General features: G+C 39.9%; 1 protein-coding gene across 1 annotated transcript; it reads left to right on the top strand.

Annotated features, from left to right (window-relative positions):
* The first annotated feature begins 1,595 nt into the window (after positions 1-1,595).
* Positions 1,596-12,775, top strand: LOC144345229 (uncharacterized). The gene is made up of 3 exons (XM_078006800.2): positions 1,596-1,675; positions 8,859-8,961; positions 10,101-12,775. Exons 2-3 carry the CDS (start codon positions 8,882-8,884, stop codon positions 11,485-11,487), a joined length of 1,467 nt encoding a protein of 488 aa, XP_077862926.2. The 5' UTR covers positions 1,596-1,675; positions 8,859-8,881; the 3' UTR covers positions 11,488-12,775.
* Positions 12,776-13,024: the final 249 nt, after the last annotated feature.

Genomic DNA, 13,024 nt, shown 5'->3' with positions numbered 1-13,024 from the left:
CGCCTTATTTAGGCCTCTTTGCGCCGGCGTAACGTGTTCTTACCTGTTTTTACACCGGCGTAACTATTGCGACACAGTTACGCCGGTGCTGATATCCCTTTTCAGGGGTGGGGGTTAAACTATCTGTTCACATCTGTTTTTCTCTTACGTTCACGTAACTTACGGAAACATACAAACGAGACAGATATTCGAACAAACCTACGCCTGTATATATGGACTATGGTTTGAATCAGACATATCCGATGTTCATGTTTCTTTCATGTTAAGAAATCCTGGGAAATTTAACGAAGCACGTGTTTTCGCACCTGACGCCGTTCATTAGTGAACGTTCTTTGACTCGCCTTTTTTTTTTTCTTTGAAGTTTTCAATACAAATATTTCTGGGTATTATAATAGAAATAAATGACTCCACAATGTCCATTACTGCGTCCATTGCTGTGGGAATGTTCGTTAAATGCTGCAATATGGACGAGAACATTTAATTTTGAGTATTGATATTTGAAACTATTTATTGATAAATGAATTGGCCAATGATTTATCATGACCTGAAAAAGCTATTTTTGTTCTGAGTATTCGTTCGATTAAACTCCCAAATACGCATGCGCACTGGTTGTCTCGGTACGTACAATAAAAAGCACTGCACATGATGCCTACTAGTGGTTTTCAATTTTTCATCAAACGCATATTGTTATGTGTCGTGCAAACGCAATTGTTAGTGTATGATAAATCATAATACGATTTGGTCTACAGTATCGAACAACATAATTAAACAATATAAATGTTGCATCTTTAAAGGCGGTGGTCCGTAGCACCGCGCATGTGCAATGTTTGTGTTGATAAACACTGATTTCGTTCTTCTAATGAAATCACGAGTACGAGTTTTGACCTGGGCGCGACTTCCAGCCGCAGGTGCCTTCTTCGATACCTTCCAATCACCTCAAAAATACCTAATTAAAGCTTGGTAACGTCTCATTCAAGTTTTGTACTATGGTTCTGCGCAACAGTCAAAGTCGCCATCTGTGTTTATATGAGACCCATATCTCGCGCATCCGTGCCCGTTTATCACACAAGAATGAGCGATGCATCGTTATTTATTCCTTAAATTTTGAGCTTAATTGATAAACATGCCATATGTTACGTTTGTATATACGTGGTTAAACCCCAACATCCTTACTATGGACGGAGCTGCACGGTGAGGGCGCGCTTCTTGTAAATGCCGGTTCACGAGTTTGTATTTTGATTCGGGCATTTGTAATTCGCACACGATTGTAACGACGTGATTGTGATGTGCCTACAAATCTACAGTAACAGAATGAGAACTGAATATTTGAAATGCAAGATGCAAACCGAATAGATCGCGAAAGCAACTGAATTGGAGACCAAACAGTGCAACACTAATCCCTCTATTAATGCATGACTCACGATATGAAGTGGACACTGAGAACAACAAACGCGTACGTCAGACTTTATTTGCGAAAAGTGACGTCTGTGTTTGGAAGCGACGTCCCATTTACTTGTACAAATTAGGCGCTGTATCCGAAAATTGGATAAGTGATTCAGAAAGTGAAGTTCGCGATTTGATTCGAAAGTAATTCAAGTTGGCATTTATACAAATTGGAAGCAATGGAGATTATACGACAACCTCTCAAGTCACATACGCATTCATAGGCATTGGGGTAAGTTTCGCTTTGGGCCAGGTTCTTAGTAAGGTTTTGTAGTAATTTAATGCGAACAGTGTTTTCACCACGAATACAATAGCCGAACAGTATGAGCGTTTCAAAGACATTCATCATGGAACATTATTTTATTAATCACGTTTTACTCATAATCTCAGCCACGCAACAAAAGAATTCACTTCATCTTTGTAAATATTTAAATGTCAATGGTAGTTGAGATCAATCAGCCAATCAATTCATTTGAAAACGTTCTAATGTTATTCAATTGGTCAATTATGACCTTTCGTTTCAGTCTGAATATTTATCAAGAAAACGAAATGAGTTTGTTGAGTAAAACATCATTTTCAAAAATGTGACGATGTCATCAAACTTTATTTTCAACACCAAATTACCTCGAATTGTGTCGTTAAACGCCGTTATACAATTTAAAAAGTATGCACGGTGTTATTTGCCTAGCGGTTCTGGAGAAGTTGAACGAAAGTGACAATCAAGTATGTGTCATTAACATCCACCCTCACAGGAATTCAGCCCTGAAATAGGAATAGTGATAAAAACAAACGATATACCAGGTCTTCGTCACGTGCTCTGATGAACCGTGAAGAATGCAATGGCGTCAGTAAAGTCTCATTCGCGTGATTGTAATCTTTGTTTATTTCACATCAACGAGTTGCGTTGCTAAGAAGCGCACTCCGCGCGTCTCCGGGTCCCGGTGAACATGTATTCTACGTCAACAACACTCAAACGCACACACAGATTTGTGTTATTATGATATTTACCGACCGCACGAGGACCACTTGAAACTAAGAAAAACAGATTATATTTTAGACAAGTGAATACGAAAAAAGTCAGTTGAAGTGCAAGTCAACTCAACAAACATTCCGAGTTCAAGCAACCTCTGTCGACAAACAAGTTATTGTTGTTGTTTTTTTCTCCTACAGTATCCTTATAGTGGTTTGTTTTATTATTCTCATGAATAATAGTAGACGTGTTTGCTACCACAGCGCGCTGCCGACAAAGTTTATAAACAACGCCAACCCTATCAAGTCGATGTTGTGCCTTTAATACAGAAACCTTGGAAATAATCGCTGATATACAGTGTTATCAGTTGAATTCTTTGTGGGAAATCAGTGTGATAATATAAGCAGTTGCATCATCGTCATATTTTGCTAAATTCATATTTAAAATCGTAGTAGTCCATAGTAAAAATACCACATATTTGTACGGCGTGTGGTTTTATTTCTGTACTGCCGAATCAACGAAATCTAGGTCCGATTATCGCGGACACGTAACGAGAAGCTACACCTTAGCCTTGTACCTTGAATCGTATGACTCATAAAAAACACACCTAATTTATAAAACACCGTTCTAAGAATTCATAAAAGACGGAAGTAAGTTTCTACGATTTGAGGGTTATTCGGGTTACGGTGAAAATGGATATTTCATTAAAAACCGAGAAATCTAACAGCTTTCGCAATTATCAAAAAAGTAAACAAAATACCACCGCCGTGTTTACTGTCTAATTTGCATCGAATCACGTGTCTGGCCCATATCTGAGTGTTTAAGTACGACGACACTCGTTATATGTAATCCCTCCTTGACGCCTGTTGAGGTGCATGCATCGAACTAACTCACACGTACACATTCCTGAACGAGACTACAACTGGGAACATCGTTCTACCCTCAATCACATGCATTGAACAGGTAAGATTTGTATTATTGCGTGTTTCTGGGGTTGGAATGCATCCTACGGGTTTCCCGCGCTTGTCTGATTGGACTCGTGTTCCTCTCAGTAAATCCAATCCACGGCCAAACTGTGCAATACTACGGGGACAATACGATACAAGTACGCGTGGTTCTAGGGATTCAAGTACCTGATACGATAATAGATTCTGATTTTTCGCGCCTTGGTGTCTCGTCACGAGACGAATTATTAGATGTGCAGACGAGAATTTAGTTTCAATTTTATCGAACAATTTTATCCTTAATCTGTTCTGATTTAGATGTATGTGGTCCTCGCATTAAGTGTGACATTCGCGTTTTGTCACGATGTCATGACCCAATGATATTCCGACCACAGTGCCAGTCATCTTCGTAGTACGGTATTTTGTCTTGGCCAGAACTAACGATGTGTACACCAAGCCTAGGACGTCAACAACGCAGTCTGCTTTGAGGAAAACGTTATATTTAACTTGAATCGATCAAATGGCACGGAGTGAATCTGACCGCAGACGACTCAGCGATTATCGTCTGCTCCGAGTCGTCAGCCCCCTCATGGCGCGAAAGCTAGTTTTCATCACGTTTTTCTCCGAACTTAACACTATTTCATAAAATTTATTTAAATAAAATGTAGTTTTGAATGAACATGGGGATTCCATAGCAAACGAGGAGATTATAATAGAATATAAATAGTGTTTCATTCTGCCGGAAGGGCATGCATTGAACAGGTGACACATACATTCCATCACCAAGTTGGAGCTGACGTTCAAAAGGTATTGTCCTTCGTGGGAACCTATTTGAGACTTGTCAACTTACTACTGACAACGTGTGACAACTATTCCCTACTGTCACGAAACAGACTCCAATCCGTCAATTGTTTCCAAAATCACCCAGGTGAAAAAAAGGGTAATCTTTGATCTTTGGTGAGTTTCGCTAACTTACCCGTCACGTTGGCAGCTAATAAAAAAGCAGAGCAAAACTCCCGTGCAGCATTTCGCTGAGAGACGCATCTCGCATCCGGTCATGGGATGCCTGTATAACAGGAAGTGGCGTCACGGTGCGAGGCCTACAACTGAATGATGGGTATCTGGGTAACAATTGATTTAGTGGTTTTGTTTTATTTTCAGGAATTGTGCTACGGTTTATGAAAGTTCCTACCCCTATCATAATGGCCAGTCACCCAACATTACACATTATTTGGGTATGTTGCCCGGATGTACTTCAATATGATGTCATACTTTGATATACGGCATATTCGAATAAGGTCATTGAAGTTGCCGTAATGATTGTATTGTTATTATCGCTGGCAACAAGTGCTTCGTTGGCCCGACAACCAATATAACGGGGAACTCCGGAAATATAAGGCGTTTGTTTTTGTTTATTTGCTCAGGTTACTCGTTGCTCTGTCAGTAATTCGATGACATTAACCCTAGGTCTCATCTAAATGAGCTTAGTCCAGACATGGGATTTACTGAATATTTGTTGTTGTCGTACTGAAATTAATCGTTTTCTAGTACAGCGTGCAAGGGTGATTCCCCGTCACGTACTGACTGGGCACGATCGCCAGAAGTCATGGTTGGCGCGTGACTACGTGTGATGATTGCACCACGTGATTTACAATGAACTTGCAATGCATTTTGGGAGATGATATGTAACTATGCTATGGCTCAACCCACTAAGTAGCGACGATGTTAGATTTACAGCTGAATATTATGCAAATTTGGCTTTAAATTTGCCAGGTGAACCCTAATACGTAATATCCCGATCGGCCCTTCCCTTAGCACAGTGGAGTTACTAGGGGCGCTAACGATTTCATGATAGTGCAAAGCACTTGGAAGTCGTTGAGCAGTTCAAACACAGCGAATCATACAATATTAAATTCACACATAAGATCAATGAGACCTTTTGTCAACAACTTAACGGTGAATGGTGTGTGACTGAAAATGACGACCATAATAATACCAATTCAACCATAGAATAACACACTTACACGACATATTTCGTGTTTTTCGCGTGATGAGTCGGAGTTGTTGCAGTTAATCAGTATCCGGTGTTGCTATGGTAATCATACTATGGCTTTACACGGAACCGGAGCGCTGTGCGACACTATAATTGAATCAATAATTTCATTACGTAATCAACCATATGACTAACCATGGAGCTAACCCACTGATAGCTTATTGGAGAATTGCTTTTTAGTCACGCAGTCGAAAAACACAGATTCCACTATTTCATTGCGGGTACGCGAGGTCAAATGTCGGACCAAACGTCGCCTCTTCTAATCATATCAAACGATCTATCGGTGTTTTGCACACTTCCAAATTCTTCTGCACGCGGTGGTGGTTTCCATGACTACGTATATTATACATCACCATTCACCCCCACTTGAGGGAAGTCGTTGGGTCGTGACGTCATTCGCCGTCATTCAAGTAATGATATTTTGATCTCTACAAGCAACTGGCCGTTTTTAAATCTCACGTTTCGACGTGTTTTAATGATAGTCCATTGAACAGGCCAATTATACGGTAAATGCGTGTACGGGGTGGACGCAAGCAAGGCATGACGACGCAATCGCGTTGCTAGTTAACGTCGGTATTTTCAAACTCAAACTCTAGTGTGCCTTATCGCTTTATACGACCAATAAGTCGACATACCAGTTAGCGGCGGTGATCACCCCACATTGGTCTGCGAGACGGCTCTTGTACTCGGGTACGAGGTTTTTCCACGGGGTAAGTTGTACTTTGTCATTCATTCGTGTTTACAAACTCGGGTGGAGTTTCTGTGCCAGTGACAAGTTAGGAGGTCGATATTGAAGCGTTTTTATTCGTTATTATATTAAAATATGCCTGTAGAGATTGTCTTGACCACGCTTGTCTGTCTATGCGTTGTATAGTTGTCGCGCATGGCCATATCGATTGTAAACAACGGCGAGTCCACGCATCGGGCAGAGTGTGGGTTTGTTAATGCGATACACACGGATTGAAATTTGTGAAGAATATGCATATAGTGTTGGTTTAGATGACATACTGAGCAATCCGTACCAATTCGGAATGTGTTAGGTATGTAATAGAGGTGTATTGGTGCGGCGCTGCGTGACTGGTTTTAGAAATGGTGCATGAACCATGTTGCTCAGATCAACCCATGCGCATTTTACTACCAGTGCTGAAAAGAAAAAAAAACAATCTCTGTGCGATCATGTACATATTCAGCAACTATGCAGTAACCTGTTTGCAAGTTGTTTCCAGCCAAGAACTCCAAATACTGTAGAATACTTTATTTTCGCTTGGAATTTATTTCCGATATTTTCGCTGAACGGATGATTCCGTGTAAGTAAAATCCAGCGAATATACTTTTTTTCCTATATTTCACATTCAACACATTAAAAATCAGTGAAAATAAATTCCATACAAAACACCCAAGAAGCCTTTTCAGCGAAAATTAATTCCAGCTAAAATAAAGTATTTTACAGTAATATGTTTATCTACGTCACTGTTAGATTTGGGGCAATGCAATGCTTCGACTATGTACGGAAATATCTCAAATATTACGACAGAACATTACGTCATTCTATATGTAAATGATGATACACGTGTTCGAGAACTCGCCATCACGCAGCAACGTGTTTTCAACGCACGCCAACGCACCTCCTAGTATGCAATGATGGTATTTAATGATATGATAAGGATTGTATTGCACGGCTACTAATTATATTTTCATCAATATTTTTGCGGCCACCACTTCGCTTTTCGGAAGGATCTAAAACGATGAGGATTAATCATTGTTGCTTTTTTTTTTTTTTTTTAATGAGCGTTTGATTCGAGTGTCTGACGTCACAGTGTGAAGGGGGCTTCTAACTAGCGGTTGTTTGTATTAAATAGCTCACGGTTTATTTGGTCAATGTTTGAGATTGAAGCCTTTTGGTTAGGACCAAGGACATAACACTTACTTACTGAAGCGGAAGGTCAATGGGGATAATTCATGTTTTGTTCATCCATGTACACCGTGCATGGTCAGTTGTTATGTGCACAGAGGCTTTCCTAAGTTGTGCGCTCACAAATCAGTGAGTAACCCCAAAAGCACTTACTTATACTATTTTGATATTTAGAGAACATCTGGTTTTACATTGCGAATATTTGAATGATTTCTCTTTTTTTCGTAAATCAGTGAAACCCAGGGAGTAATTAACACTTTTATAGACGTTCGATACACAGACTAATTTTCTTGAGCATAATTATAGATGCACTATGTAAAGCTCAACGTGAAAGTTGGCATTGTCCAATACACTGTACGCGACATATTGCAGGAATCAAAGTACAATACAGTACAAACAACGTGTCAGGTATATCCATGTGCTTTCGAACTCGTTAAACAACCACAATGACACTGAGCCTTGGTATGTATGGTACACCCTGCGAGTTATCATGATGAAATGTACGACATGGTTCACGTGTACCCTCGCGTATTTCTTGTGGGGTTGGGGTGGGGATGGTATATAGGCGGATTTAGTTAAATGATGTAATCACATGGATTTCCTATTGAAGGATTTTTTGCGGAGGTAGTTTCTTCTTTGGTGGTCTGAAAATGTGTTGTTCTGGTAGATCATGCTGCGTTGAAAATTGACAGTATGTTGTATTCCTTTCTATTTGGCGAGTAACACTTCTTCCATTGTATTAATTGGCAAATGCGAATTTAATATTCTGTAGTCTGACAGGGTTCATAAATGAATCAGTACTATCGGCATGACCTGATACGACTCATATCATATCAGTCAGATGTCTTGTCGATGAATGCCGCTATATTGTGGTGTTTTTGTTTGTTTACCAGATAAATTGAATTTTTTCGTCAAACTGTCAACATATGCTGCGATAAAACAGCGATAATGAGTCGTAAACATGTCGACGCGTTACTCTAGAACTTGGCGTTGCTGTGTACGATATCTTGAAATCGCAGATGAGACAAAACATTACCTTGCACCTGCAAATTTTATCATTCGTCAACTAACAGTTTCTAATCGTGACCACAATATGACCGATTTTAACAGTTAAAAAAAAGCCCGATCCAAGTCTTATGATGAGATGAACATTGAACTGGGGACCAGATTTCGACTTCACGATGTTGTAATTTCAGTACGAGGCATGAAAGTAAAAATAACATCATACCAAATTCATGTTTATCCGTCCAATGCCAAACAACAAACAAACACCACCAAATATGCACCCAGCCTATTTAAATGCATTATCAAATCAGTGAGATAAAAACAAGGCTTGGTGCCAATAAGTACACCAAGCACTGACAAAACCTTTACTACTACTATGTTTTCTATAACCATCTAAAAGAGTCCGCGTTATCGCCGTGTATCTTCAAGTTTCAATCTCCCAAATGCTTTCGAAGTTTTCACCTTTGTCTTAAACTTCGGTCTCATTTCTGTTCAAATGTGCTTCATACTTTGTTTGTTTGTTTTTTGCAGTGAAAAATAAGATACTAGTAACTATGGCGTCAAGTCAGCTTGGTTTACCACGTGACATACTAGAAGCATTGGATGAAGAAGTTGCGTTGTTAACTGAACAAATGTAAGTAACAAGGACAGCATTGGAACAACAGTAGGAAACAAAGTGTTTTGTGTGTGTGTTTGGGCGTGTGTGTGTGTGTTTGTGTGTGTGTGTGTGTGTGTTTGTGAGTGAGTATGAAGGAACCACCAGATATCACCTTGAACTAAGAAAAAACAATTATCTTCAACGTTTTTCGGAAGTGATAATATTGGCCCAATTTAGGCCAAGAAACATAGTTAGTTATTTTCAACGATGACGTATTATTTTTGTATTCCCTGATTAGGAACGGCTTTGAAATAGACACGTCCGTTTAGTCGTTCGTTTTCTAGAATATAAAATCATTAAAAACATAATCTTCATAGATGGACGACAACAGATTAAAACGATATCGACACGTTAATCTGTTCACGTGTCGCTCATTTACTTTGTAAAAGCTTTTTTTTATGGGAAAGGTATATTTAGAGGAACCTACTTGAACAGCGGTATGGTTGCAGTCTACTGAGGGCAATTTACACAGTGTCCTAGTTAAGTCATGCAGTCATTCTAATATTCAATTTATGGTGGCATTGATCAATGTATAGTTTAATCGTGTCAGTTTGAACATTGAGACACCATCTCTGGTCTTGTGATCATATTGTTGTCAAAATTCTTATGAGCATCATCCGATTCGCACGGTTTCACTGAACCCGACCATCCATGACCGTCCTAATAGTGTAGCGACGGTCGAACCAATGAAGCTTGTTTCATGAAAGATTTGTGACCGAATTAAACAGTGTATGTCAGAATCTTCACATATGTGTTGCTATGGATTCATGATGTCGGGAAACCCGAGACAAAAACAAAGGCTCGATTAATCTCGCATTTGTACTATACGGTAAATTCATTCTTTAAAATTCATTCGCTGAAAAGTAAAATCCGCTTAATTGAATCCACGCAAGATTACAGTAAACCTCGTTGTTCTATTGGAAAATCCGTGAATGAATTAAAATTTTAAAAAAAATCGAGAAATGAAATGCCAGTGATAGTTAATGCTTTCACTTTATATCCATTGTAATTTAACTCCCACAATACATTGCTCTTGTGGCATTTGCATATTCAGTAACGAAAATATGAATTTTGTTCAAACTTAATTTAAAAGATGTTTATTCTCTCCATTTCAGGAGTCAATACAACACAGTGAGCTCACCGTCGGATCAGAACGTGATGTCATCAAATAATCGAAAGCGAGGTTCTGCGTCGCCGAGCCAAAGACATAACTGTAGATTTTCACGTGACCAAAACGGAATTAACTTCAGCAACACACCGCGTAACAGGAAACCCTGTCCACACGGAACTTTCAACCTAGATTTGGAAGTCGCCGAAATTACAAGTGCTTTTAAACCAAATGCCTTTCGTCTTGGTACTATGGCAACAAGATTCAAATCGGGATATCTGATAGATTTGGATGATGGATTTGATTCGTCACTTCCGGTCAAGCATGTCAGAAATCGTTATGGTCATACCGGATGCCTTGTAAATACGCCAGTTGCCAAGGGATTCTTTCCAATAAACACTGCAACAAAACCACACGGGAAAAGACCAAACGGAGAAATAGTAACAAGTCCCTCAATACTGAAACCAAAGGCGCATAAAGTTCTGTCGCCCCTTACCGTGTCAGTAAAAGACAGAGTCGCCGTGGAGACTATTTTGCAGGGAAATACCAGGAACCGCCTAGCATCACCGGAAAATCAAATGACGAAAGACGACCACGCGGTGTCCAGTAGTGACGATAGCGGGTGCGTCATTGAACAATCAATAACTGATACATGTCACGTGGTTCATACTAGCGACCACGATAGCGGTCGTTCCTCTGGGCAATCTTCAGAAGAAGAGCCGGTTGTCGACACGCACCAAAAAACTATTTTGAAAGGTATTAGAAAGGAGAACTTAAACCGATATTTCAGGTCATTTGAAACAAGCCAAGTGTCGGAGAAGAACGCACGGACTAACGGCGTTGAAAACGATCTGGGTCGAAGTGATTGTGTGGATAGTTTGCGTCATACAGTACAGGAAACGGAAATCCATACTTCAACCGAAACAAACAAAAAAGTGACATTTAACCTCTCGCCTCCATGTTACGATTATGAAAGCGATGGATTTTTCTCCGACGATGACGTAGAGGATGATGAGGACGACGACCTGAGCTCGTGGACCGGAAGTACTTTGTCGACTTGTTCGTCGTGCTCCTGTTGCTCGTGTTGTTCTTGTTCAACATGCTCGACGTGTTCTTCAGACTACACTGACTCTGTGACATTATCCGATAGAAAGGATTCCCCATCGGAAATATTCTTCACCGAAGACGACTATCTCGCTGAAAGTCCCCAACAAAGTGAACCTCCTCCTCCGCCACGGATGAGTACGGTCAAACAGAACACTTACTCCCGTGGTATGAACTGCGCTCTCAACGATGTGATGGCGAGGAACGACACATTAACAACAATAAGCACATCTTGTTTCCCTGACGTTAAAAAACTAAAACGTAAGGTGATGTCACCGATTTTTATTTGAGCTCTAAATTTTGTGATCTTTTTTTTTTTCACTTGATGAAAAGTTATGAACTACAGCTCAATGTGCAAAACAAACAATACGTATTGCGCTGTACACATCTTTTAAAGCGGGGGTGTCTTCACCTGCGCATGCGTCCGATGGCCATAGCGTGTCATTGTTTACAAACAAGCGTCTACCCATGAGCCTTTGCGTTATTTGCGTGTGTTGTTATCGTCGCTTGGGACTCAATTCCCGCGCGTGCGCAGGTGACGACCCTCCATCTTTAAACGAACCGAAAAGTCACTGAGATTTGATTAGCAAACAACGCCATCGTACTCTTGAGACGGACATTTCACAGTATCGTAGGTTTTGAGAATATTTAGAGACGTCATACGCACTATGCAGAAGAAAGTAAGATGGCCCTCTTAATTATTAAATAATACATTTTCCGTTCACAGTGAGTGAGATCCCGCGATATGTGTGAAATCGAACGTAGAAACAAGACGAACAGACAGCCTAAAAACGTCGCATGGGATTCCACAAACGTCTTAAAATATGTTGGTTGTATTTCAACATTATTATTGTGCTATAACATTTGATGATGGTTAATTTCGATGAAGTAAGGATATATTAACTCGATATTCCTCTCTCAAAAATCGGCATTTTGAGACATTGATCAAAAATAATTAGAATTCAAAGTAAAATCGGTCGATTTTTTCGACAGACGTTCGGTTCGCGCCGTTCACACATTACCCCAGATCTCGCTGGGAACGGGACATAACCTATTGACTGGTTTAAATATGCAATATGAACGAGAACATGCATATAGTCGACTACACTGGATCTGCCATGACCAGAAAACACTGTTCTTGTAGTACACGTCAGAGTACTCGTTCGATAAAACAATGATTTTCTCTATACGCATGATGTGCGCTGTTTGTTTCGTAACGTACAATAACAATCACTACGCAATACAGGAGTCAATTCTAGAAGTACGAGTACCATACAACTAGGCTACAACGGTACATCCACGCGGATGACGCCCTCAGGGTCTGTTAAAATAACAATGAATCATTGTCGTCGCAGAGGGCGCAGCACATGCTGAATCGTATTGGTGACGTTAAATGGCCGTGTGCATGTTTATTTGATGCACCGCGATTAAGATATCTTCTAAATTCTACATTCCATTTGTATTTATCAACCAAGACACACTCAGGTTTTAAGATTATTCTGTTTATATATTATTTACTATATCATTACATGTAAATAGTTCGTTGTAATATAATTATATTGTAAATAAAAAGCGACTACACAATAAATGACGTCTGTTCTATCGAAATGTATGCCAGTGTTTGTATAAGTATGTCTAAATTATGTATGCATACTCCTTCCAGGGGTGTATTCAGATGCGTAAGTGTAAATTGTGTATGCATACTCCTTCCAGGGGTGTATGCAGATGCGTAAGTGTAAATTGTGTATGCATACTCCTTCCAGGGGTGTACTCAGATGCGTATGTGTAAATTGTGTATGCATACTCCTTCCAAGGGTGTATTCAGAT

The sequence above is a fragment of the Saccoglossus kowalevskii genome, chromosome 5 (genome assembly GCF_978046115.1).
Source record: "Saccoglossus kowalevskii chromosome 5, keSacKowa6.1, whole genome shotgun sequence".
Taxonomy (NCBI): domain Eukaryota; kingdom Metazoa; phylum Hemichordata; class Enteropneusta; family Harrimaniidae; genus Saccoglossus; species Saccoglossus kowalevskii.
Note: the sequence above shows the minus strand (reverse complement) of the source record. Positions and strands in the feature narration are given on the sequence as shown.

Bases quoted from the DNA above. Each gene is read 5' to 3' on its own strand.
- LOC144345229 (XM_078006800.2), top strand. From the start codon at position 8,882: ATGGCGTCAAGTCAGCTTGGTTTACCACGTGACATACTAGAAGCATTG. The intron at 8,962-10,100 runs GTAAGTAACAAG...TCTCCATTTCAG, and splicing joins GCGTTGTTAACTGAACAAAT to GAGTCAATACAACACAGTGA.